The sequence below is a fragment of the Platalea leucorodia genome, assembly GCF_965183815.1.
Source record: "Platalea leucorodia genome assembly, chromosome: 4".
NCBI classification, from domain to species: Eukaryota; Metazoa; Chordata; class Aves; order Pelecaniformes; family Threskiornithidae; genus Platalea; species Platalea leucorodia.
In genome coordinates, this window is record NC_138826.1 from 112,613,815 (window position 1) to 112,641,234 (window position 27,420).

The following is a 27,420-nucleotide window of genomic DNA, read 5'->3' on the forward strand; positions in this document are numbered from 1 at the left end:
GGCCCCCCCGCGCAGGCGCACGCCGCTCCCAGAGCCCCCCCCACCCCGGCTGCCCCCTCCCCTCCCGCCGCCGGAGGCGTCGCCCGCTCTGCCGAGCATCCCGCCCGCCGCGCCGCCGGCCAATAGCGAGGGAGCGCGCACCGGCCGCGCGGTGACGTCACCGTGCCGGCCCCGCCCCTCCCGCCCTCCGCCCGGAATCCAATGAAAGACAACGTGCTGCACGGGGCTCTTCATCGCCTCCCGTTGCGTCACAGCCGCCGACCGGGCGGCGGGCCCAATCAGAGCCTGCCCGCCGCCCTGGCCCCGCCCCCGCCGCGCAGTGACCTCGCGGCACCTCCTCCGGCGGCGGAGACGTGCAGCCAATCGGCGGCGCGGGGAGCCGCGCGAGCTCCCCGCCCCCCGGCCGTAATCCCCTTGTCCCCGCCCCGTCCCCGTCCCCCCTTTCTCCGCTCTCCCCCCGCACCGAGCGCTGGCGGCGGCGCAGCCCAGTCCTGCCCGTGCTGGCGGCGGCGCCTCCTCCTCGGGCTCGGCGACATGGAGTGCGCTGCGGCGGGGGCCGAGTTCAACATCCTCCTCGCCACCGACTCCTACAAGGTGGGCGCGGGCGCGGCGACAGGGAGGGCGGGAGGGGGTCACCTCTGCGGGCGCCCTGGCGCCGCCGCACCGGACCCGCCGGGCCTGGCGCCGGGCCGCTCACGTCCGCGGGGCGCCGAGCCGGGCCGTCCCCGCCGCCACCGGCTGCCTTCCCCTGGCCGGGGCCGGGTAGGTCCCCCCGCCCCCCGAGGCGTGAGGGAGGGTGCCCGGCCTCGGGGCGGCGTGAGCGGGGGCCGCGGAGGCCTGGCGGGGGCTGCCCCCCTCAGCCCCCGTGCCGCGGAGGGGCGGCCGAGCCCGCTCCCCGCCGCGGGGTGCCCGGGGCCGCGCTGCCGGGGGGGCGCCGGCGGCGGCCGGGCGAGAAAGGAAAGTGAAAGCGGGCGGGGTGGGCGCCGCCGTCCCGCGGGCGCGGAGCGGGGCGGGCAGGGCGCGGGGGGCGGCCATGGCGGGCACGCCGGAGGCGGGGGCCGCCTGCCGCCGCCGAGCATCCTCTGGCCCGCGGCGGCCGCCGGGCTGCCCGCCCGCCCGCCCGCCCTCCCGCGCCGGGGACGGGAGCGGGCGCACATGTTGCCTCGGCAGGAGGGCGGGGAGCCGGCAGAGCCGTTGCTCGCTTTTTCCGTGTCTCGTTTCTCCTGCTCCGCTCAGCTCGGGCGGCGAAACGGTGCCGGTTGCAGTTTTGTATCTGGTTCTGTTGCAGAGCGCTCTGAGGAACCGGCTGACTCAAAACACGTCTTTTCTAGTCCTCTGCTTAGTTTCTGGTCCTTGCGGGGTCAGATTTGCTGGGCGAGGTGCTCGTGCAGAGTAGGGAACCACACTTCACAATCCTCCCTTCATCCCGTGAAATTGCTTGAAAATAGTGTTGCTTGATAGCAATGGCCAAGTACAGGCGCAGTGGCCGAGTACAGGCGCGCTGTCCGCACCCCGATCTGCTGATTTCCGACCCAGAAGCTCTTGAGGTGCCTCGCAACGTGAGTATGCCCAGGCCCAAGTCCCGCTTCTGCTCAGCCTGGCGTTAATGTAAGCATACGGTTTCTAGACACTAGGCAGAGCTGGCGTGTGACTCCCCAAGTCTGGTTCCTACAGATGTGCCCTACGTCTCCTAGACTGAAAAACTAACTTCTGTTCCTTCAGGAGCTGCATTGCAATGTCAAAGAGGTGGTTGGTGCCCTAAACAAAACTACAGTAACAATCCTGATTATCATTATAAAGCATTTATTGTGTTATAGCTTTTTAAAGATTTGACCACTCAAATGGGTTTGGGGGGAGACGGGGACTACTTCTAGATAGAAGAGTTGAAAAAAGCAAATATGATGTTATGGCCAGGTCTTGTTACTGGCTAACTACCAAAGGACAAACCTCAGTATGTGCTCTGATTGCTGACTTGTGCTGTTGTACCTTTCCCAGCTCCTATGTGATGTTATTATCATATGATGTTACATAAAGACGCTCTTTTTTGTAAAGAAATTTAAAAACATTTATTGTTGCTCTTTCTGGGAAGGTGTGTTGGAAGACTGGAAGGTGCTGATAAATCTTAAAGCAGCTCAGTCAGAGTATCCTAACACTGCTGTTGAGGGCTCACAAAACTGCTTTCATTAAGGGCTTAATCTAGCTATGGTGCTCTTTAAGAACTATGTTTAAGTGTTTGTTATCAAACTTATTCAAATATGGAAGATCCGCTTTTTTCCCCATGTCTGAGACTAATCACATCAAATACTGTAGGCCTGGGTTTAAACGGTATCTATTTTAAATCTAATTTGTGCACTAGTTTTCCTAAATTCACTGGATCTGCTCTAGGATTAGTGGTAGTGAGGGGTGCTGGGATGACAGATGACCAGTTTGCTTCTGTTTTGTTTGCTGTTTCATAGGAATGATGATTTGGTAACGTTCCAGGAGTGGTACAAATCTTAAAGAGGTCAAGTAAAGGCCTGAGGTTTTTTCCACTTTAAAACTGAATTTGGATGAAGTTTTCTGTGGCAGCTAGGAGCATTTTGTATTATATTAAGAACAGCTGAGATTGTCTACTTTGCTTTATTAGGACTATTCAATTTATCTCTCTTCCTGTATGCTTTTTTCCAAATCTTAGAAACTCCAGCATCTTTGAACAATGCTTAAACAAGTAGCTTCTTTTATCTTGTTAGGTAACGGGAGCAAACATCACTTATCTTCTCCCTGGGTGGTACTGTCATTTCCTAATCAATGAAACACACTTAGTGAGAGCACTTTCAGTAACAATTGCACTAAAGTATCTGGTAGCTTGCAACATCAAGCTTTTTAGGGGAGTTACCAAACACTCTTACTAGCAATTAAAACAAAAATGAGAATTGCTCTTCTGTGTGTTTGGGTTTTTTTTTTTTTTTAGATATTTCTGCTGTATCCACAATTGTAGGATCTGTTTGTGTGCAGTACTGTATGTAACATTCAGACTCTGATGGAAAACATGTATGAGTTCAGAAGCTTACTTGGGGATCCTATTGCCAATCCATACAAATTAATGTTGGTGACGAAAGTCATGTGGAAATAAACAGCTCGGGAAAAAAAAAATGTGCAGACCGTCCTGAACAGTACAACCCTAGCTTAGGCAGCTGTCCATGAGTAAAAAGTTCTGGTATCTCAGCGTCATATCTGTCACAACTCATTAGTTTGAGTGGTAGCTCCAGTGTCCCAGTTCTCTGTTGCTACAGTTGGAAATTCGGGGTGGAGAGAAAATTGGTTACTGGTTTAGTGCCTGTAAAAACTCAGAAACAAAGTAATTTGGTAGACAAAGATTTGTCTGTTGACAGTTAATCCAGCCTCCCCTTCCTCTCAACTATTTTCGTGTCTGTGTGTGCGTCATAGGACATTTCCTCTTAAGTCACAGAAGATTATCAAATATTCAGTTTCAAAATCTTAAAAGCTGTTTTTGGAAAACAACCGAATATCATACTAATTTCTAGTATACTCGATGTTTCTGGATAGGAGTAGTTCCCCATGGGTGAATTTCAGAGACTTGCTACACGCTGCACCCAGTACTGAGCTTCCATTATGAACTGGGGCTTACTGAATTGTACAAGTGCTCCAGGGTTTTGAGGCAGGGCTTCAAATTGTCCAGTTTCTCTCTAACCCCCATAACAAGATAAGTGTTTTCACATCAGTTAGGTTTTTTTTCTTCGTGTGTACTTTGTTGCGTATTCTTGAGCTTCTCCAAATCCCGCAACAGGACAATTCCTCCAGCGTGCTGGGTATTATATGCCATCCCCTCAGAATCTGGGTGCGGGCGTATAGTATGGTGTGTCTGCATCTTGCTGATAAATAACAGCGGTCTTTTTAATTCTTTGGATCATAAGACTTTAAAGAGATTGAGCAACGTGATGTTATCTGGGGAACCTCTTTTTGTGAACGTCCAGTATAGCGATGGCACTTTTAATAGTAAAGTTTTCTGCTAGTGACTCAGTATTAACTGAAAAAGGGAAGCATTTGATGTCAAAATCCTTGTTGCTAGAAAGCTGCAATGAGGGACTATCAGCAGGCTCCTTGAAGCCTGCTGTTCATGCTGCATGATGCCCTCCTCTTGTGTCTATACTCAGAAGTCCCTGCAGTCTCGCCCCTCCGCGACGGTGAGGGTTCCGTTCACTCGTTGCGCTTCCCAAGCAAACGGGTCCGTGCGCTTCAGTTTCTCATTCATCTGACGCTGTTGACACCCCGCCTCTCCATTTTCTTTCTCTTCGATTCCCAGTGCTCTGTTTATCCCATGTTTGTTTATTTCTGCGCAGGCAAGAAATCTTCCAGGGTGTACGTAGTCTGAAACTGTATTGGGAGGATCAGCTTAGCAGAGCCGTGTTGTTCAGTAGGAAGACATCAGTGACTGGTGTATACCAGGCCTGGGGTGGACGGACCATGAGCTGCAAGTGGGGAAAGGCTATCAAAATGAGGACTAAACCTTGTTCGCTAAAGTAATAATAGCTTATTTTGCTTTTACCAACGAAATGTGTTACTGTTGCTTGGAATGTTTTGTAATTAAGCTGATAGCTATAATGAGCTGCCATGCAATTACCCCATAGGAGGACCTGGCTTGCTATCTAGACTGTAAATGAGATCTGTTTCAGAATTCAGTTCTTTCTGGACGCTTCAAGGAAGCCTAAAAAGTACGTTTTAACTCTGTATGTCTTACATGTTGAATTTTAAGTATTTGTCACTTTAAATGACTTCTTTTACTCTGCAGGGATGTAGGAGAGCACTTACTTCTGAAGCACTTCACGTGAGTGTGTGTTTATTCCAGGCTCTGACAGCCTGCATATTTTTTATTTAGAAGGCTAGAGGTATGCAAGGAAGAGACACGAATACTCTTTAGCATATTGATACTAGTACTTAATGACTGCAGAATATTTTTTTTCAGCAGCCCATATATGTGTGTATATATATATATTTTTGTTAATTAAAATCTTGTGGTGGGGGTGTGAATGTGTTCTCTTACCTCCTGTAATTCTGTCAGTGGAAAAGCATTGGAAACTTCTGGCTCAGCATTCCTTGTAAGAAGCAATCTTCGCTCTATCTAGGTTCGTTATCTTCCAAGTTTTGATTTTCAGTCACACGGTCCTGTTACAAACCCCGAGTCATCATTACTGTAAAGGAACACTGCAACTGTACAGAATTCAGCCAGTTTTTAAATTAATGGAAAATAACCCCATCCAGAATCATTGCAACTTTCATTGTTGAAAAGGTAAATGTTTTTCTTTTTTCATTAAGGAACAGGAAACTTGTAGCAGTATGCGAAGTAGTACAGCTGACTACTCCCAAGTGTGTAAACAGTAAACATAAGGCATTTTGTCATTTTTTTTTATGATAATCTTGGATGCAAAACACACGGAAATTTTTAGTGGTAAAGAAATCTGCTGTAAAGAGTTACCTTTTTTAAACACTGGATTTTCTCTGAGCAATTTAGAATACCTTCAGTTCTAGTGCTTATACTTGACCTTGTTTTTTAAATGAATGTGGACGTGGTCACTTAGAGCATCTCTGCTGATAATGTGCAGCTTCCATAGGGATTCAGTTGCTTGCACGTGTTCTCCGTGGTTTTCTTAGTACTGACTGATCTCTTAACTTTTTTTTGCTCACCTCTGGTCCTCTTATTTTTCAATACACGTAAGAGATGATGTGTGAACTCGAATATGGAGACATTAAAAGTGGTACAAGATCAACCTTCAGTCATAACCTGTATTATCTTATCCTTCTCATCTCATAAGAGCAGATATCTCTCAATATTCTCACTTTAGTTCTTATTATCTTAATCTGCATTTGCTTCACTTATGCATTTTTTAGTAAGGGGTCTGGAGTCTCTCTAAGGCTACTTTGCTATGGTAGTTTGAAGCTCATGTATAACGAAAATAGTAAGATTCTACTTGACTCTTCGTTGGGGTTTTTTTTTGTTTTTTGGTTTTGTTTTTTTTTTTTAAACTCCAAGTGTCTTGCACTTTACTTGCTATTGTTGGATGCCCTTTTTGTTGCGTTATTAAAGATTGATTCTTTGGAGGTTTCCTCTTTTGTTCAAATAAGCTTATCATTTAACTACACTCACTTTGGGTTTGGTTTTCATTTCTACTTTTGTTTGTGATATGCATTCCTTTTGTGATTGCTTTGAAATCTACAAAAGCATCCTTGTTGAATATAACAGCTAGTCACAGTTGTGGTTTTTTGGTTTTGTTTTTTTTTTTTTTTTTTTTTCCTGAAGGGGGTCAGCACTACCTTACAACTTCTGTTCGTTATGTGTCATCCGAGTGAGCTGTATCTGAAAAAGCATTCACTTTGTTCCCAAGTACTGGTTCATCTCTTCATTGTTGTTAACAATGTTGTTTTCCACCTAGGTTATTTGCAACCTTTGCTTTTAACCGCTCCATTGGCTAAACCTCATAAAGGTTTAGGTGAAGCAGTCTTTCAAATCATGGCCTCTTTCCACAGTGTTTTCAAATAATATGTAATACCATAACTAATGGGGATCTTAGAGGTGCTTTGCAGAAGGCGCCCCAGTGTAAATGCCAGAAGCACCACTGCAGTAAAATCATCTAACTCAGTAAGTTGTATATGGGGGTGAGAATCCCCCAAATATCTCTTCCAGCATCAACAAGCCATTTTGACACAGCACCTCACAACTGTAGCTCTCGTTTTCACTTGTCACGTAAACCAGGCTATGGTCAATTGTCACATACACTGGAAAGGATATAGCCCACTTCAGTGTGCACACAAGGCTTGCAGTACAGTTGCCAACCCATGCCTTTGGCCCTAATTACTTGCTGCAAAGCTGAAGTGCCCTAGCTGAGTGGACCAGCTACTAGCTTCCAGGGCCGTGCTTCTTCTGGCTTATCTTCCACCTGTCCCTCTGATTCTTCATGTTTGTGCCTGTACAGTGCCATGGGTTCAGTAGCTGGGTCGTTCTGTACCCATTTAGAATCACAGAATCATTAAGGTTGGAAAAGACCCTTAAGATCATCGAGTCCAACCGTTAACCTATCACTGCCAAGTCCACCACTAAACCATGTCCTCGAGCACCACGTCTACCCTTCTTTTAAATACCTCCAGGGATGGGGACTCGACCACTTCCCTGGGCAGCCTGTTCCAATGCCTGACTACCCTTTTGGTGAAGAAGTTTTTCCTAATATCTAACCTAAACTTGCCCTGGCGCAGCTTGAGGCCGTTTCCTCTCATCCTATCGCTTGTTACTTGGGAGAAGAGATCGACCCCCACCTGGCTATAACCTGCTTTCAGGTAGTTGTAGAGAGTGATAAGGTCTCCCCTCAGCCTCCTCTTCTCCAGAAGATTTGCACTAAAGATTTTTTCAAAAGAACTCCAGAAAGTTCAAATACCATCTTAGATGAACTGGTATCGTCTTACCACTTGTAGACTTACGGTACGGGCAAGACCCCGCTGGCTAGATATTTGGGGTTTTTTCTTCACTGTAGGCAGGGCTTAGAAGCATCTTTCTGAAGGCTCATGTTAACACCCATCTGACCTAGGTGAGCACCAGGAATAAACCACTGATGGAGAATTTGGCCACACCTGACTTCTCTACTCATGTCAGACTTGGTTTTCTCATGTTTTCAAATGCTTGAGTTATATAGACGTAAATAACCTTTTAAAGTCATTTAATTGCAATCGCTTGTCCAACAAAGCTTGTAGATTATAAGATTATTTGGCTTTTGTGCCAGAGGTTTTCTTGTCTAGCCTATAAAAATGCAGCCTTTACCTCAGTCATCCCTGTTTTGTGATGGATACTTGTTAAGCCCTTTTTCTTAAAATATAACTCTTGAAGTTTGGGGTAGTTTTTTGGATGTCTGATCTAAATGTAATTTGTGCTTCATGGCTTTTCTCAAATGGCTGACTTGATTAGTTAAGTAGATATAGTCCTTGTGCAGGTATTCTTTGTTCAGAATATACCTTTATTTGGATTAAATTTAATAAGGAGCTCTCACAACTGGAATAAAAGTGCTCTATTTCAGTGATAGTACATAACCTTGTTGTAGGTGGTTGTTCCAAGGCTGTTTGTCATACTTTTTGTAGACAAAACCTAAACGACAGCCTTTGAACTAAATATCAAAAGGCCTTTGAAGGTATTTTGGAGTTTTGTTTTCTTGTAAGGGTCTCTCAATCCCAGTAAAGGCTTTTGTTTGGTTTGGTTTTTTTCTGTAGAGAAGGGGTTTCCTATTGACTTCATAGCCACTCCTACTTACCAAGAGCCCATCTGTACAAGTCCTGCTTCTGTCATCCCCTAACTGAAAGCATAGATTTAGCATACTGTCCTGATCTACAAGTCACATAAAATACATTTCAAATATTGTACATTGTCACTGGTGGTTTTTTCTGCTCCTCTTCAGAATACAGAAAGATGCAAAACTTCATGGAAAGTTCAGGCGTTTTTTGAAGCATAGTTTTCATTGTCCAAGTGCCTTGTAGTGTTGGGGGTTTTTTTGTTGTTGTTGGTTGGTTGGTTGGTTTGTTTTCAGTGGCATTCTTTGCATCTTCTCTGAACTGTTCCTGCTCCCTAGAGTTTGATCCTTTTTCAGACTGTTTTTTACCACCAGGCATTTCACTACATGCCAAACCTCCTGACCATCATTGCTATGATGGATGGGTATTAATATGCTCCTGCTAGGTATGGTGTCCTGCCTGAGAGCTTGGAAGCAAAACAGATGGCCAGATAAGTGAAGAGGGCATGTAGGTCTTCTGCTTCACTTCTCACATACCCATGCAGCATGCCTGGAGTAAGCAGTGCTTGGAAGGTGTGGCACTCTTAAGGTTGTGATTGTGTCCTTAAATACTGAGTAGTCTGTGAGAAGCCTTGCAGACACCCAAAGGGTGTTTCAGCTTTATAGGTAAAACTAATAATGTTGTGGAATGTCAAAAGAAGCACGAGTTATTTAAAATTACAGATGTAAAGTCTGCTTAGATGTAAATATCTTAATTGCCAAGGATGTGTATTTTTCACTGTTTAAATAGATTCTAATGTGTGAAGAATATAATTGAATCTTACACATATAACTGTTGTAAAATTAAAATTAAATCTCTTTCAAATACTTGAAGCAATTTAATGGATAAAATGACATTTCTATCATACCCAAAATTTTTATTTAGGTTTGAATCCCCAGAAATAACTATTTTCTGGACACAAGCCAGTATATATTTTTCAGGTTAAGATCTAATCTAATGTCAGAAAAATTGGCTAAACCTGTGATTTAATGTTTGAGGAACTTGAGTGGGGTTTTTTTTAGGTTGAAACTGCCAGCAAGGTAGTCTGGAGGAGCTGTTTCCCCAGGTATGCTACATGAAGGATAAATCTTGCTGTTAGCATTCCAGCCTGATTTCAGCCCTCGTGTTCTGATTTGCAGCCAGAGCACCGTGTTTTGTGATCATGCTTCAAAGCAGAGCTAGAACAGGAGGTCTCTAAAAAAACCTGTCTTTAAATGCAATAGGAAAAGGTGGCTCCAACTCAATGTGTGCACTGGACACCTTAAACTAATTTGGGTCTGCAACCCATTTGATAGAGAGAAGCATTTAGCTGGAGGAAGCGTCTTTGAACTGCAAAAGTAAATTTTTTTTTTAAAGATGGTAGCTAAAGATCACACAAATTTTCATTGTAATGTAGGTGTTGGCTTCAGCAACCTGCCCATAGTTAGTAAGCTGGATAATTAAACTTTTTTAAAGAAACCTGAGTAGGCAGTCTCACACAGATGTAGTTTTCTTTGTTTTGCGTGCTCCGTTGTGGTGAGAACAGCAATGTTACATTGGTATGCTCTAGAGTTTGTCACAAGGAGTTCAGGTACTGGTCTGGGGAATCGTTCCTGGGATGTCTGCTACGTATACTTGAAGCTGGTGGGCTCTGTGTTGAGCGTTTACTCTGAAATCATGAAGCTGTAGCATGCCAATAGGATGAAGAAAGGAAATAAGGTTAAACAGAGTTCCCCAGTGATACAATCAAATTGTAAAGAAGCACCAACTTAAAGTCCAGTCCCAGGCATAAAAAAGAGCAAAATTTTCCATACGGTTGCTGTAACTTACTTCAGTGGCAACAGCGCGAAGCAAGGAGTTTCTACTCTCTGTGCCTTAGAGTGAACGAACCTTCTAGTGATTTCTTACATGCTCTTTTTTTCAGAGTCCATTTAGTACAAGTTTTTTTAAGGGGGTTGTGTATGTATGTGTTCATATTCCCATTAGTTAGAAATGCATGTCAAACAGAACATATTTTTGACTGCTCCACAGTAAGGGCTGGGGGGTGTGTGTGTTTCGTTTTGTTTGGGATTTTTTTTTCCTTTAAACATGATGATATCCTGAAGACAGTTTTCTGTGAGCTGGCAGCGTGATTTACTTTTTTGGAAGTTCTGTGTAGAACTAGGGAAGAACATGTTATAATCTGTGTAGTGAGACATTTATTGATAGCTAGAACTAAATGTTTTGTCTTCGGGTCTAGTATTGCTCTTAAGCATTCTGCTTTTGAGTGGCTGTGGAATTGGAACAGAACAGGTTTGTGCTCCATTAAATGCCTGTGTTGCATTGCTTTGTTTGAAGTAAAGGCAGAAAACTTGCAATGACAAGCTTGGGTTTTATTTGATTGGCCTTGAAAACTTCATACAAGTAAAGATAATGGAAAGATCTGAAAATTGACCTTTTCATTATTTGACTGTTTCCTTGCAGCATTGGAAACACAACCATAACAGCATTGTGCTGGTATAGGAGAACCGAAAAGTTCAGTTGAGTGGTCTAGTTCATTGTCCAAACTTGGTGAAATACTACATATAAATGGCATTTGAGAGGAAAAAGAAAACTGTGTTTTTAAAATCCTTTAATGTACAGTTTTAGCAATACAGGTAATGGAAACCTTCAAATATTTTATTTTGAAAGTGTCAGGGGTATGTTTAAAAAAACAGGACAATAAGGAAGAAGTGGTAAAACTATCCTTTTCCCAATTCCTTGTGATATTAGATACAAAAATTGTTAAGGTGATTTGGAATAAGAAGGAACAGCAAGAAGCTTATAATGAACTCATGCTCTAACCTATAAAACTGGGGTTTGAGAAAAATTCAGACATGTCTTTCACACCCTTTTGAGTTTTGTTCTGATGTATGATGGTGCTTTACTTGGCTGTAGGAAGTTTTCTCTTATGGAATGTATAGACTTGTTCACAGACTTTTCTTCATAATTTAAGAAAACTTTTGATATCTTCACCTTTGGGAATGCCTTAAGCTGATTTATGTATCTTGTAATTTAAACATTGATAGTATGAAATTTATGTCATTGTGTATCCTTTGTTTAATACGGAATTACAGATTTTGCATGGAGTTTGCTTTTTATACGTTAGGAGATAAAACTTTGCAGGTTTAAGTTGCTAATGTTTAGAAATGTTTAGAGTGTACTTGTTTCAAATGATACATTACTTAAAGTAAATTTCTGGGTAGATTTACTATCAGTAGCTAAAAAAGCTGTTATGGTTGAATGCAGCATAACATTGTATGTTCATATGACCAGTTACCATGCAAGACGTGCTTACAGGCTGTGACTTTTCATGCTTTCTTTATGCTGAACGTGAACTTTTTCGAAGATTGGAAGAAAGTCCATCTAGCAAACGTTACGGGGAGGTACAAACCTCAAGTAGATTTTTAACAGCATTACTGACAGTAACAGGTTTGTAAGCTGGCTTTGATGTAACCAGGGCTTGAGAAACCCACCCTGATCGTGGTGAATGAGACTCTTGGGTAAAGGCCACTGTCAATGCCTTCCTGAGTCTGGATGGCTTTTATTTGAACTACGTGATTACAGCCTTCAAAACTCCAGTCAAATACAAGCAGGTACCTCTGCTTTGGTAGTGGCAGGCAACTTTGTGCTTCTTGTAGCTATTAGCCTTGGCCGAAGTGCGGCAGAGTGAAAACTGACCCGGCATGTTGGTGCTCAGTGCTGCTCCTAAAATCCTAGCCAGCGTTTTTCCCAGTTAATCAAAGCAAAATCATCAGGGGAGTGGAAGAGCTGATCGTGAAGATGACTCTAGGGGAAAAGGCTCGACACAGAGACAAAGAATAAGATAGGGAATTCAGATTTTTTAACTGAAATTTGAAGGTGGCTAAAATAGGAGAAATCCGCTAAATACTTACTGCGTAGAATATGAATGGATAAATAATAATAGTTCAGAAGAATTGGTAGTTACTCTAAGCTTTAACGTACAAATATGATTTCTCTTGTGCTTTGTAGTGATGCTTTGAGTTCTTACTGAAGTTTTTCTTAATGTAGGTTACACACTACAAGCAATATCCACCTAATACAAGCAAAGTATATTCCTACTTTGAATGTCGTGAAAAGAAGACTGAAAATTCCAAATTAAGGAAAGTGAAATATGAAGAAACTGTTTTTTACGGTTTGCAGTACATTCTGAATAAATACTTAAAAGGTAACTGTCTCAAATTCCAGTAAAACTTCACCTGTAAATAAATATCTTAATTTTTCTCAAGCCTGGAGTCTTATAGCTGAAACAATTCCAGGTTATCTTGGTACAGTGTAGGTAGTGACATGCATAAGATCTTATTTATGTGATTCTGAAAATGAGATGTCCACCCTTATAAAATGGTATTGACTTCTTAATTCAGACACCTCTCTACTATGTTTATTTATGCCAACGTTTATTAAAAATGAAGAGGTATTCATATCCCAACTTCAGTGGGCTAAATTGAAATGAATGAAAATAGAGCAAGACTGTGCATAGAATCACAAGAAGACAGAAGATTCAAGGGAAAACACATTTTGCATTTTTAACATAAACTTTAGTCTGTGTTTGCTGGTTTATTTACTGCGTAAACTAATAATGGTTTCAATTTCCCTTCAATTTTGGTTGCCACTCAGCTTAGATCATTGAATATGGCAGCTATGTGTGAAAGTGTTTTCAGTATTGACAATTTTAAGATGAACACCTGAAAATTCCTTGGTGCCATTTAAGATTTTGTTTGCTTTTTTGCATTATGGGCAAATACCACCTGTTCTGACCTGAATGCAAGTTGCCTTCTGCCAAGCTTTAAAGGAAAACTTTAGTCATATGGCTTACATATCTTTGTCTTGATCCAGAATCCATAAATATCTCTGCCAATTCCACCAAAGATTAGAATTCCACTATAATCAAAACACTTGATAATCTTGTTTCTTTTCTCTTTAGCAATCTGAGGATTGTTTGCTAACGTTACCAGTAGATGATTGGTCCTACAGCAGTAGCAATGCTTATCCAAATAATGTGGTTAGACAGTCAGTTCCTATCACAAGGTGGTCAGTCAAAGACTGGTTGTAAGGCCTCTCCATGAGGATTCTCCCTGGAGCAGCGTAGCTTCACCTTTGTGCTAGTCTGGTTATGTCTTGTTGCATGTGCCGACTTGCACAATCATCGCATTCCTCTGGGAAAAGCACTGCTACTAAAACTCTTGACAGGTTTTTGACCGCCATAAAAGAGTAATAATCTCAAATTGTTCCTGGGTCACCTGCAAACCACAAGTGTATTTTATCCTGTTGGTTTCTTGAGCATCCTAATCTATATAATAAATCAAAGTAAAATTTGGTTTTAACATAGCTAGTATACTGTATTTGACATGTTCTCCATGTCTTTGTTGGAGGCAAAGTGACTTCTCTGTGTCTGAACCTTTTTGTTTTTTATTTTATAAATTGATGAGTATCCTAAGTGTCTAAGCTTTCATCTGTTTCTGAAACCACAGGTAAAGTGGTGACCAAAGAGAAAATCAAGGAAGCCAAAGAAGTATATAGGGAGCATTTTCAAGACGATGTCTTCAACGAAAAGGGATGGAACTATATTCTGGAGGTAAAACTTTATGAAAATAGTGTGAGATCATCATGAAGGATTTATGAATCAACTGTAGAATAAATACAGCAGTATCTTCTTTTAACCACAATAGTAAAGACTGGATAAATGTAGCTTTTTATGTTTAGTGTACAGGGAGTAGCAGCTGTCAAAGAATAATCATATAATTGTAATTCCTTAGAGAAAAGTAATTTTCATCTTTTCAGATGCCAAATACGGCTTTGCAGGTAATAAGGATTTATGGCTGCCGTCAGCCAGCTAGTGTAAGTGGGGGCTTGTTGGCAAGTGTCCATATGTAATATAGTGCTTAGTGGTTGCTTGCATCATTTACATTGCTTTCTGTAACTAATCATAACCATTTTTATTCTCATGCAGAAAGCATTACAACTTCTTGCGTGTGTAAATAGTTCCAGAAAATACGTGTTTTGTTCAATTGTTTCCTAAATATTTCAGAAATACTTAAGTTGACCTTTATTATGAAATACAAGGCTTGAGCACTTCTGACACACAAATCCTTCCAAATTAAGTCTTTCCACAGTTATCCTCTTTCCCTTTTGTTTAAAAAGGTGTCAGTCTTCCAGTAATTGCAAACATCTCTTCTCTGTAAAAGCAGCGGATTCAGACTAATAGCATTCATCAGAGCTGTTCTAATGTCTGCAGATTAATTAAATGCTAAGTTTTATTGTGGATTCTAGTGAATGGATATTTTTGGCATTTGAAAACACAGTTCTTAATTCTTTGCATTTATTTTTCCCTGGATACCCTGACTGTATATATTCTGTGGTGGCATCTGTCTGTTGATGTCATCTTGCAACCAGGGTGGACCATAAGGTGTGCAAGAGAAAAGTGAATTTCAACTAAATGTTGCAAAGGGCAGCAAGGTCAATAAAACTACTGTTTTCCGACAGAGAGGTTTGTAGAGGACTTGCATCCATTTGAAATAACTGCAGATGTGAATTCAATCCATATTTGTGTTTAAGCTACATTATACATTGTGAACTGCTCTCATCTGTATTTAAAGTAATCTTGATCCCTCTTTGGCAAAACTGAATTAATACACTCTTAATGCTGCATGCATGTCCACACTGAGTTTTAACGTGGTTTAACTAGTTATGTTCAACTTTTGGTTTAGTCAAAAGAAGCCTTCCTGCATACCCCATGTATGCATTGTTTATTCCTTTGTCAGATTTTCTTGTTAAAATTGTGCATGTATATAAACAAATATGTTTCCACTTCTTGATCTTAGATGCTGATGGCTCTCAAACTGGAAGTATATGTACCCTTTGGGTCTTTGTATGCCCTTACATGCACACAGAGACCCTGCTTCTGCTCACTGAATTCCTGTATATATTCAGATACCTACCACTGTTTGCCTTCTGGCTCTGTTACCTGATGTATAGAGTTAGGTAAAGTGGAGGGAGCAATGGCTGTATGAGTGAAGTGCCAAAATGAATTTGAAATGTACACACATGAATTTGTACCAAGAGTAAATGAATGAGTAAATACTGATAGGATGAAGGGCTGGAAGAGAGGAATGGACTGCCTGGAGAACGAGGGGGTAGTGTAAAGGCTGGAAGTCGGCAGGAATTGATGAGTGATAGAGATGTAAGCCCTGAATTGTGTAAGTTGATCCTACCTAAAAATTTTGAAAAGGGCTCTAATATAGTGCTATGGCATGACCATATTGCTTTTTTTTGTGGAAATCAACACCTATAGCAACTTAGAAATCTGTTTTGTTTTTTCACTTTAACTATACTTTTGTCTTCATTGAATCATTAACTATACTTTTGTCTTCATTGAATCATTAATAAATTATTTTGAGGCTTCGTTGTCCTTTGTTAATCCAGAACAGACATCTCCAAGCCTGACAGCTAAACCCTGTGTGGTATGTGAATACAATTTGCTTCAGCATATTACACTTTCGAAGAAACTTTTAAACTCTAGTGTAGAAGAAACTTCTGAGGTGTTTTGGGCACTGGAGAATATGTTTTGATGCTACTTGTGAATCTGTGTAATTTCTCTGAATTGATGCAATTTTTCTTGCCTTTAAAGGATATCTCATGAGAAGCTTTTTGTCAAAAATATTAGTATACAAAACACTTTATCAGTTTAGCTTTCAGACCTCTTTCAGAAAGTTATAATTACTCTTTTAGAGTTGCTGTTTGCAACTGACTCTTTTTCAAAAGGCGTATTTCACACAATGTTTAGTCCTTCGGGATGAAAGACTGAATTTGACAAAAGAATGACACTTCAAGGTTAGATTTTGTGTTTAGTGAATAATAGAGATGATAAAATATACTTTAAAATAGATATTAAATGGATCCTGCTCTAATAAATTAACAAAGCACACAACTATACTAAGCAAAACGAGAGATTTCTTTTGAAGGCCTAAATAATAGCTAAATGTTTTTTAGCTTACTTCATGTGAAAGCACTGAGGAAGACTGAGTAGCAAATATTTCTTGTTCTGTGGGTAGAACTTATGTATTTTTACAGAATATTTAAGCCTTCCTGACTCAATTTGCACAAGGAATACAACTGATAGCCATCATTTGGTTTGATACAGAGACTATTTTTTACATTACAGGATTTTCCTCCTTTTTTGATAAATGTGGATTTTTTATTTATTTGGGCTGGTGGGTGTGCAAACAAACCAAATTATTTTTAGGGTTGAAAGAAATGAAGAAGAAATCTTTATCAGTAAACTCATAGCCTGACTTTTATCCACTGCAGTCAAATAAGAGAGGTAGGTCCTAATCTTTCCTGTTGTCTAACAATATTACTGTTTCTTACACAGAAATACGATGGCCATCTTCCTATAGAAATAAAGGCTGTTCCTGAGGGCTCTGTAATTCCCAGAGGAAATGTTCTTTTCACAGTAGAAAACACAGATCCAGAGTGCTACTGGCTTACAAATTGGATTGAGGTCAGTTTTGGAAATTTAACATGTTTTTTCTAAGTAAATATTAACGCACTTAAATTAAAGGCTGAATCCTTATTTGTTTAAGGGGACTCTCTGGCAGCCTTCATTTTCTGCTTTAAGTAAGCCTGGATTATTTTTTTAGTGCTCTTACACAGACCTTTTCCCCCTACCTGGCAAGAGATTGTAATAATTTTACAATTCACAACAGTATTCTTATCCACAAGGAAAGAAGGATGGGGGGAATTGTGTGTCTGTAGCTTGGAGTAGATAACTCCTGAGATGGTCAATACCTGGCCTACCTTATAAAGGCTATTTACTTTAGCCCTAAAGCAAACTATTGGAGGCATCAGTACTTTCTGAATGGGTAATGAAAATAAATAGACTTTTTTGTGCCTGATTAAATGCCAAGTGGGGATTTTTAAGTCCTAAGCAAACGTACACCTAATAATGTGATGGGGTTTGTTTTAGACTATTCTTGTGCAGTCATGGTATCCAATCACAGTGGCTACAAACTCTAGAGAGCAGAAAAAGATTTTGGCCAAATATTTGCTAGAGACTTCTGGCAGCTTAGAAGGACTGGAATATAAACTGCATGACTTCGGCTACAGAGGAGTTTCTTCACAAGAGGTAATACTACTTGTCTAATAATTTGAGAAGTCTAATTGTTCTTAACTATAAAGGATTGTAGCACGTATCTGTTAACAATTGTGTCCCTGTTCAGCAGTGAAATTGTGAATGCATGGAGCACTGTTTGGACTGATTGTGGAGCAGGGAGATCTGGGCTGGGGGTGGGTATGTGTCTCCACTGTGAGCACTAGACTGGGAGAGCTTTTTTTGTACGGAAGCTTTCTTACCTGTGTATATGCATGAAGCGGGTATTGGTGAAACGGGACCTGAGTCAGAGTTTTGCTGTTACAAACTAGTGCTAGGCGGTGACTGGATTTAGGCTTCTATATTTGGCGTGTCAACTGAAAGCTGCATCGTTTTCAGACTGCAGGAATAGGAGCTTCAGCTCATTTGGTGAACTTCAAAGGAACAGACACTGTAGCAGGAATTGCATTAATTAAAAAGTACTATGGTACAAAAGATCCAGTTCCAGGATATTCTGTTCCAGCTGCTGAACACAGGTAAGATATTGGGCTATTAAAGCCTTCTAAAAATAGCTTAACAAAATGTAATTTTTTCTTATCCATCTTTGTATCCAGAAACATTAAGCTATTTCACTTATATCGTACAGTATTAGCAGCCATGACTGATCCAGCGGTTGAGGCTGAAGTTCAATACCGATGCCTCTGTGTTTTCTAGGGGCACAACAGTGGCGTGGTTGTTCTTAACTGTAAATGTGTTTTGAATGTTTTTATCTATAACTTTCTTAAGGTCTAAGTAAATTTGGATGATTCTTTTTAGAATGGACTTGAAGGCTTACAGGTTAAAGTAGATATTGAGGATTCACATTATGAACTTCAAATTTTGTTTTAAACATAAAATAATAAAATGAAAAACCATGTAAGTTGCAATTGTGGACCCTCCCAGATCGTTTACCTCCAGAAGAGGCAGTTGCTCTAAAGCTTCCCATCAGCATAACTAACTCAGCCAATGGTAAATCCTTGATCTCTCACTAAGAATTGTGGATGAGTTTTTGAGAGTAAGCAACTGATCTCAGACAGACATTTGAGATGAAAAGCTCTCATTTTTTTATGTCCAACTTCTGTACAAGGTCAGAAATTAATGCAAATCCTTGGATTTCACTTGCATGTCTGCATACTGAAATGAGCAGAATATAAAGGAAGGGACCTTTTTTTCTTATTGAGTACAAAAATCTAGCGCTTTTAAATAGTGAATATTTTCACTTAGGATTGCAAGACAAATAATGGAAAGGGTTATTAAATGGATAGCCCTCATATGGTAGTGATCATCTTTAAAGGAACACTACTTCATATAACTTTCTGGACCATTGACGTAGTGCTGTTCTAGAACTCCTGCTTGATCAGTAGAACTGACAAATTTTATCTGGGTTGTGGTTTAACCCCAGCTGGCAACTAAGCACCACACAGCTGCTCGCTCACTCCCCTCACAGTGGGATGGGGGAGAGAATCAGAAGAGTAAAAGTGAGAAAACTCATGGGTTGAGATAAAGACAGTTTAATAGGGAAAGCAAAAGCTGCACGTGCAAGCAAGACATAACAAGGAATTCCTTCCCTACTTCCCATGGGCAGGCAGGTGCTCAGCCATCTCCAGGAAAGCAGGGCTCCATCACGTGTAACGGCTACTTGGGAAGACAAACGCCATCACTCCCAACGTCCCCCCCTTTCCTTCTTCCCCCAGCTTTATACGCTGAGCATGACGTCATATGGTGTGGGATATCCCTTTGGTCAGCTGGGGGCAGCTGTCCCAGCCGTGTCCCCTCCCAGCTCCTTGGGCGCCCCCAGCCTCCTCGCTGGTGGGGTGGGGTGAGAAGCAGAAAAGGCCTTGACCCTGTGTAAGCACTGCTCAGCAATAGCTAAAACATCCCTGTGTTATCAACACTGTTTCCAGCACAAATCCAGAACAGAGCCCCATAGAAGCTACTATGAAGAAAATTAACTCTGTCCCAGCCAAAACCAGCACAGTCTGAAATGTCTTCTCTTAGCTTAGCTTAATACTACAGTTAAATCCAAAAAATGATGGCCCAAGCAACTATAAAATTCTTTGTAATGAAGGCAAACACATGGAGTCAGAACAAGCATCTTTTGCACAGCAGATTGAAGTGGTGGTGTGAGAGCAGACAGCTTAAACTGCCCTAGTTAAAGTTTGCATTGCCAAATGCAGACTGCAGTCACCCTTTCCAAATTGATGCGCTAGACCCTTTTCGTGTTGAGACACGAATTTTTCCCAAATTGTTCTACTGTTCCACAACTTCTAATGTGAGGTTGTGTTGTGAGTGTGGTGCTTGCCTCCGACACGCCACCAGGGTTGTTCCTCGGACTACCAAAACCTCTTTGAAACAAATTTTATTTTGTCTCTTCACTACTGTGATCTGGGGCTTGTCCACACAGTAGTTAATGCTAGCATTTATGGTAAAAATTCAATGCCCGCTAGCTCTTACTGCACACCTATGCTTTGCATGAGAGCGTTTTAGGTGTTCACTCACAGGTTACTAAAGTCAGTTATATCAGCTGGTCTGTGACAGCCACATACAGAACAGGTATTACAGATCAGCTGCCATTCAATAACTCATTACCTCTCTTAGCAACTCTGTTTTATGTGCTTGCCTGTACCCTTGTAGCAAGGGTAATGCCCTGAGGTTCCTCTAGAAGAATGTTCGTATGAGTGAGCATAATGGTTTTAAATCACTATTAAAAAAGAAAATAAACTGTGTTTTCTTCTAAGATTTTTCTGACATATGCTGCTAGTTCTCTACTTCCCATTTTGTAGTCTGAAGTTGCCAGAGCAGATGTTCTGTTCTTGCATCTGTAGTCCCCTAACTGTCTGAATTTCAGATTTAGAAGAGAAACTCCCTTACAAATGTTTTAAAAAAAAAAAAAAAAAAAAAAAAAAAAATCACATTTACATATGAAAGAAGTTTCATGTGTCAAGCGTTTGTCTGAGTTGCCAAAGATAAATCCAGGGTGCTGTTTATTTAGTATATAGTATATTTACTCTCCATGCGACACAGAGTTGATAAGCACATAGTTTATGCTGTCTTGTAATCATATTGCCTATCGTTATCTTGAACTGTTGCTGGTAGGAAATACAGAATGTGTGATTTAACATATAAATGCTTCTCTAATATGGATTTTTCAATTGACTTTACAGTACCATAACAGCTTGGGGGAAAGATCATGAAAAAGATGCTTTTGAACACATAGTGACACAGTTTTCTTCAGTGCCTGTATCTGTGGTTAGTGACAGCTACGACATTTACAATGCTTGTGAAAAAATATGGGGTGATGACTTAAGGCATATAATTGAAGCCCGAAGTCCAGAGGCACCACTTATTATTAGACCAGATTCTGGGAATCCCCTTGACACTGTCTTAAAGGTAATCCTTTCTTGAAGTCATTTGTATACGAGATTGGGAAGGGCAATTGTTTGTTTTGTAATGACCGGGTAACAAACATAGGAAACATAACGCTCTAACTTGGTATGCATAGTAGATAATTGATGCTGGATAATTTGGACCTATGAAAAATGTAAACATTCACCTCATCTCCATATAGATGTGGAAACTCTTCTGCAGTCTGAATAGTTTAATCTTTTTCATCAAACCCATTCTTGCATGCCATTCTTGAAGCTTTTACTACAGTTACCAGTTTTGCTGGTCTAACGATGCTGGAATGATTCTATAAAGAGAAACTTTCATCACTTAATAACAAATAAAATGGGAAATGACTTGAGTGTTCATAAATGCCAGGCCAATAAGACTTCTTACCACCAAGTTTAGGTATCTTGGCATCCTGTATTAATGTAATTCACTGTTTTATGCTACAAATACAAGTTTAGCACTCTTCTCCCTTTTGTAAGACGTGCATTTAAGTCAGTGGCACGTGACGTCTGAGTTGAAAAATGTTTCTTGCCTCGTAGCTCTTCAGAGAGCATGATTGTTGCAATACTATAATAAAAGCTGTTGATACCTCTGAATTTGAGTAGCTGTCAGCACTGTTTTAATAAGAAAGTAGGGGAGATTTTAGTTATGTTGGTACTCTATCAAATTAGATCCATACAGCTTTAACACTTTTTTCCTTTGGGACAAATGACATATCACAAATAGGAACTTTGAATAATCTTTATCAGAGCTGGTAAGAAACTCCTAACTGAAGTGTTTCATTTTTAATTATTGGTGGCTAACAAAATCGCAGGAAACTGAAAGCCTCATCCACCACCTTAAGGGAGGTCAAAAGAAGAGCAGAATCTTCAGTTGACACGTTTAATAGCAAAAACTCGCAGCAACCCAAGAGCGAAAGGAGGGAAGCGTAGTTCTGATTAGCTCTCGGGTGCAAGTTCATAGGCCATATGATCTGTGACTGCTTTCATCTAATGGCTTCCACCACAATGGCTGGCAATGCTTTTTGTTTGTGTGCCTATGTGCATAGACTTAGAGCAGGATATGTGGGCATATTAATGGATTTTTTTTTTTTTTTTTTTTTTTTTTTTTTAGAGAGAGAGCATGACTGAAATGTGGAAATTATGTTTCTTTATTGGAAAGGCAGGTTTTTATTTTTATTTTGAACTGTCTCCCTTCTCTTTTCAATAGGTCTTGGAGATCTTAGGGAAGAAGTTTCCCATTACAGAGAACTCAAAAGGCTACAAGTTGTTGCCACCATATCTCAGAGTTATTCAAGGGGATGGTGTGGATATCAACACATTGCAAGAGGTAGGAGAATCCTGTCCGACTGTCAGGGTGACACTGGAAATGGTGATATTTAATCTGGACTGTGTCATGACTAGTGAGATGTTGCAGCAGAGACTGCTGACCCCACCCTGCCCTTCATTCCAGACACTGGCAGCGATACCCTAATGTGTAAAACAAATTCATTGAAACTCCACAGGGAATTATTAAGATGCATAAAAAAACCTAAAAGGCATTTCCTAATCCCCCTGTTGTAACCCTTCTCCTCCCACTGTCTCTCCTTTTGTTTGCTTTCATCCTGCTTGTCAAGTCTAATTCAGATCAAAATCTGGCAGCGTTTGGTCCTTCCGTTGATACCTAAGGCATACTGCATGATTGCTGTGCTATAGCAATAGTAGTAATTAACTGGTTTGGCTCATTAGTTATGTACTGTCTGAAGTGTGCTTGCACTCAAATATTGAAGGTGTAGTTCTGAAGGAGACTTTTTAAAAGCAAAGGCAAAGGAGGTGAGTTCATTGATATGGCGACTAGTGGAATAAGGATTGTTGAAAGCCCAGAAAATACATGTAACAGATTACACTGTAGTCTGAGTCAAAAGTGCAATTTCATCAAGACAAAAATTGGTTATTTAGTAGATGCTGCATGCTTGAAACTAGTTATAAATTCACCACTATTGACTAGATAGAGATACTAGGTAATACAATATGGTTACAAAGGTACAGACTGCAGTAACTGCAGATGTCGAGGAGCATGTAAATGGAGGAGGACTTGACTTTATCAGGTTTGTCCTGGATCATTCGTGTTCAGCTGTATTAGAGTTCAAAAACAGAAATAAGTTGGATAAATTTAATATTAATTTTACTTGATTTTATTGATGCTTGTCTTAACTTTCTAGATTGACACATCCTTAGATTTTTCTTAACAAAGTTGACTTTTGCTGCTCCTCAAAATTAGGAATAAGAGAGACATCAGGCTTGTTTTTTAGTTAGTCTGAAACTATCTGTATACCTAACATACAGCATATAATGTGAACCTCAATGACAGAACTCAAATTTGTCACTCAGCTCCTTAGAGAGCAGTTAATATTGAAATTGTTACCCGATATGCCCACTGTAGCGCAGTCATGCACTACAGTTTTGTTTCTCCTCCGATAGTCTTTAAAGCAATTTTTTTTTTCCCCATGTGGCTTTTTGAGAACATAGAACTGTGCTAATGTGCTTAACAGAATGCAAGCATGAGAGGTTAATAGCTGGAAAGAAAGTCTTATTAGATACTAGGGGAAGAGACTTATTTTTTTAAATAAACTGTTTGTTCTCAACTGTTTAACAGGACTGATGCCTCTGTTAAGCAAAGTATGTTGTGGTTGAGATTTTCATGAGTCATGACAGGAAAGAAACTGGACTGTTAATTCTTTCTTGTAAGGAACTCAAAGGTTGCTTTCTCTAAGTTATACTGGACAATATTCAAAGATGCTTATGTAGCATCGATTGTAATCAAAATACTAAAACTAGTATTTAAAAATCTTTACATTAGAAGAATAAATGCACTGCTTTCCAAGTTCTAAATAGAGCAGGATAATAATTCCAGCAGCTAATGGGAGAGGATAAGAGGCAGAAGGAGCAATTCTTTGTTCAGATGATCTGTCTGTTGACATATTTTCCTCATCAAACTGTAACTGATTATGTAGAGAAGTCTACCTGTAATACGTAGTAGAAGAGAGTTGAAGATCCAGTTCCACAAGATGTACAGAGCAGACATAACTCGTTGCTGCCCAGTGGCTGCCTTCTCATTTCTTCCTGACTCTGTAATCTTGCTGTGCACATCATGTCAGCTTTGGTCATTGAACCGCTGGTCATTAAACTAATTTAGCCCACACATGTAGCAGCCAACTAACTTAGCCAAAAGTGATCAATTTTGTGGTTTAGTGAATTAAATTGGCCCAAAAAAAGGGCCAGTACTCAGCAGCACAATACAGGAGAGAAAATCAACTGTTGTTTTGAGCTGGGAGAAGCAGGCAGGAAGGAAGGAGACACTTCTCGTTTGACAGCAGCAAGTTATGGTGGAGCAAAAAGACCATGATCTTGCAGCCTAATTTTAGTCATATTTAAATTTCATGGATCTCTTTATCCTCTTATTTCAGCAAAAATAAGATTACCATGCTGACTTTTGGAAGACTGGGTAATAGCTTGCCATTTAAAAAAGAAAAAAAAAAAAAAAACCACCCCAAAACCAAGCCAACCCTGAACTATAATTCATCCTTTTCAAAAAGGAGTTTACATGAACAAATATAAGGGTATTATTGTGGCCATCTTTTTTTTTTTCCCCTCCTCTTACAGCCTATGCAAGTGACTATTCTAATTACTCAATATCAGCCTTAGATTCTAGGCATGATTTATTCTTATGGATCAGATGAAAGATAATGGGTACAATAGGAAAATCTAGAATGAGTAATGACCAATCGGTCTCACTTAACTATCCAAACTAGCTGAAACAACAACATCAAAAACAATTCAGAGTATAAACTGGATTTTAAAATTCTTTGTTTTAATAGGGGTTGCTGGTAGAACAGGTAAGGAACCTTTTCTGACTTTCTTCTAGCATTTTCACTTTTTAAAATCATTCCAATCTGCTAACTCCACAATATACTACACTTTCAAAGGATTTTCTTTGAACATTCAATTTCCAGATGTCTAAGTTTTTATACAAAGAAAATCCTCTAACCTGGAGTCACAGTTGATACATTAATCATGCTCATAATGGTCAGAGAAAGCTGGTCAAAACCTCGACACCTGAACTGTTCTCCCTGTATAGGTTTGAAAGTACGAGACAAGAAATTCTTCTGTATTGTTTTCCTTTGGGGGAGGCTTCAGTTGTTTCACATCTCCCCCTTTTCTTCCCTGTTACTGCTGCTGTTTGCCATCTCTTCCCCATATCTAAGGAAGCTGTTATCTGGGCCACTGCTGCGGGTCACTGGTAGAGTCAGAGCTGTCTTTCAACTTAGTCTCGATTTCCCTTCCCTTCCACCCCTCACCAGCCAAAGATCAGTCTGAGTAAGGAAATCCCTTGGGAGAGAGTGGAAAGGTGGAAGCCAGTTCTTCACCTAAGGTAAGTGAGGAGTTGTGCCTGTGGCACAGGATGAACAAACCATCTGTAAATGAGAACAGGAACACTAGCTGAAAGGGGGTTCACATTTCTTCTCACCCAGGCAAGAAGGTTAAGCGGCCATGGCCCAGCTGAGCTGTACTCGTACTAGCATCTGTTAACCTACAAGTATCAGTGAACAGGAAGTCTAAGCATCATGTGCCTTGGTAGGATGTTGTTTATACCAGGTAGTTTGTGGTACATCTTGCGAGCGTGTTCAAGCGAGTTCAATGTCCAACCTGATCTATAAAACTGGATAAGGGAAGGAGTAAAATACATTGGCTCAGGCTTGGCCAGCAGTTCACACGGAATCAGGCTTGGTCAGCGTCTGGACAGAACTTGATCAGGGTCCAGGTGGCACTTACCTATATTTGCCTTTTAAAAAGACAGTGTAGATAAGCAGAGGCAGTATCCAGGCCCAGTCAGGTCTGGTTTCTTACAGTACTATTGGGCTTTATGCTTCAGGAGGGGGTATGCAAAATCCCTTTTCTTACCCTTCCTTTGTCATCTTCAGTTACTTCTGAGATGCTTAAGGGAGAATTTCATTCATTTCAATCCTTTATCCTGCCTGGGTACCCCTTTTAACTGCTTCCAGGAGAACCTAATCACCTGACAATATGGATTCCTTTTGTGCACAGTCACTGTCTGAAAGGATATGATGGCTACTGCTAAAATCCACAGGATTGTCACATATTGAAGGGGTATTTCTTCAGGATAAGAAGCTTCCAGAGGGTTCCCTTAAGTGAAAGTCATGGTGGTAGAGCCTGAGATTTGTTTTGCTTGACTTCTTGGATGAGGATGAATAAGCTGGTACCATTAGAATGATGAAAACTCACTGATGAGATCTCTACTGGGGAAATCTCTGCTAAAAATGTAGTGGGAAGGTGTTCAGAGCATACCCTTAGAAAGTGCTGGCTCCGCAGTCTGCCTCTGCTGTTGGCTGGCCTCTGTCAGGCATTCAGACTTTGAGAGTATCTGTGAAGAGAGAGTCTGCATCTGACTAAATGGATAAACAAAATACTTTTCTTTACATTAGTTAGTCATTTGCCACTGTCTGAAATTGGAATTGTGTCTGTCTTTTTTTTTTTTTTTTTTTTTTTTTTTTATGAAACCTTAATTTTGCCTTAGCTGTCCCTTAAAAAAGTAACTTGACATCAGTAGGTCCTGAAACAGTCCTGTTCGGTGTTACTCTGGCATTTCCTTTTGATGCAGGAGGCTGAGACTGCACAAAAGATTACCAGATTTCTGACGAGGTTGACTTTTGAAACTCTGTACTGTTCCCCATAGATTATGTCCTTCTATTCTGCTTCTCAGCTTCCTTTTTTCTGGATGGATGGGATTTTGCTATTTCACCCACCCTGAAGTTTTCTCACCCACTTCTGTTAGTAAAAAGGTTAGGAGATAGGAGTTCAAACACTCTCTTATTGGGGCTATAACCATCATTTCAGGCTGTCATAAGAGTAACAGGTCAGGGAAACAACTCTTGGCCGTGTATGAGCATGACTAAACTAGCACCCATTACTCCAGGTTAGAGGATGCTGTGTTCGTCTGGATAGAATGAGGGTGAGGGGAAATGATACAGTAAGTTTTAACGTGACTGTTGATAGCAGTGCAGTTCACATTGATCAGTATGTGCCTGAGAAGATGGCAAAGCAAACTTTTTGAGCAGCTTTATGTATTTCCATTTTCCGTCTTCAAAATTGCTAATCTAATTCTAGTCGTTTGTGATTTTCAGAACTGCTCTGTTGAAGTCATTGGTCAAAGTGGGTAATAACTTTCTGGAGTTGATGAGCAAGATGACTACTTTGTTTCCATATACATACTATGCTTTGAGGTCTTCCCATAATTCTGAGAAATCGGAAGGCTCTGAAATACTCCCGTGAAGTCTTGTCTTTTCTTTAGAGCTCTGATTGTCTGGGCATTGCATTACTGTGCTACCCTAGTTTGGAAAATATATATGCCAGCATGATAATAGTTTTACAGCAAAAATCTTTCTATAATTATGCCATGCTGGAATCACAAATAAAAATGCAAGCAGCATGCCAAGTATTGACAGAATTGTTACGTACGTCTCCTGGAAACTGAATGTTAGTTGGTTTAATTGTCTGTAAAAGCATCTTGTTTAAGTAGTA

The 27,420-nt window shown here is 40.7% G+C and overlaps 1 protein-coding gene across 2 annotated transcripts in view; it reads left to right on the forward strand.

The window, feature by feature from the left end:
* Window positions 1–446: 446 nt before the first annotated feature.
* Window positions 447–27,420, forward strand: part of NAMPT (nicotinamide phosphoribosyltransferase) — a 32,191-nt gene continuing 5,217 nt past the window's right edge. The window contains exons 1-9 of one of the 2 annotated variants that reach the window (XM_082308694.1): window positions 447–594; window positions 4,790–4,825; window positions 12,334–12,490; window positions 13,794–13,897; window positions 16,694–16,822; window positions 17,288–17,446; window positions 17,810–17,946; window positions 20,614–20,839; window positions 22,052–22,171. In XM_082308694.1, the coding sequence (XP_082164820.1) occupies window positions 535–594; window positions 4,790–4,825; window positions 12,334–12,490; window positions 13,794–13,897; window positions 16,694–16,822; window positions 17,288–17,446; window positions 17,810–17,946; window positions 20,614–20,839; window positions 22,052–22,171 (1,128 nt within the window). In that variant the 5' untranslated portion in view covers window positions 447–534. The remainder of the gene's footprint in view (window positions 595–4,789; window positions 4,826–12,333; window positions 12,491–13,793; window positions 13,898–16,693; window positions 16,823–17,287; window positions 17,447–17,809; window positions 17,947–20,613; window positions 20,840–22,051; window positions 22,172–27,420) is intronic. The other variant, XM_082308695.1, reaches the window with a different exon arrangement.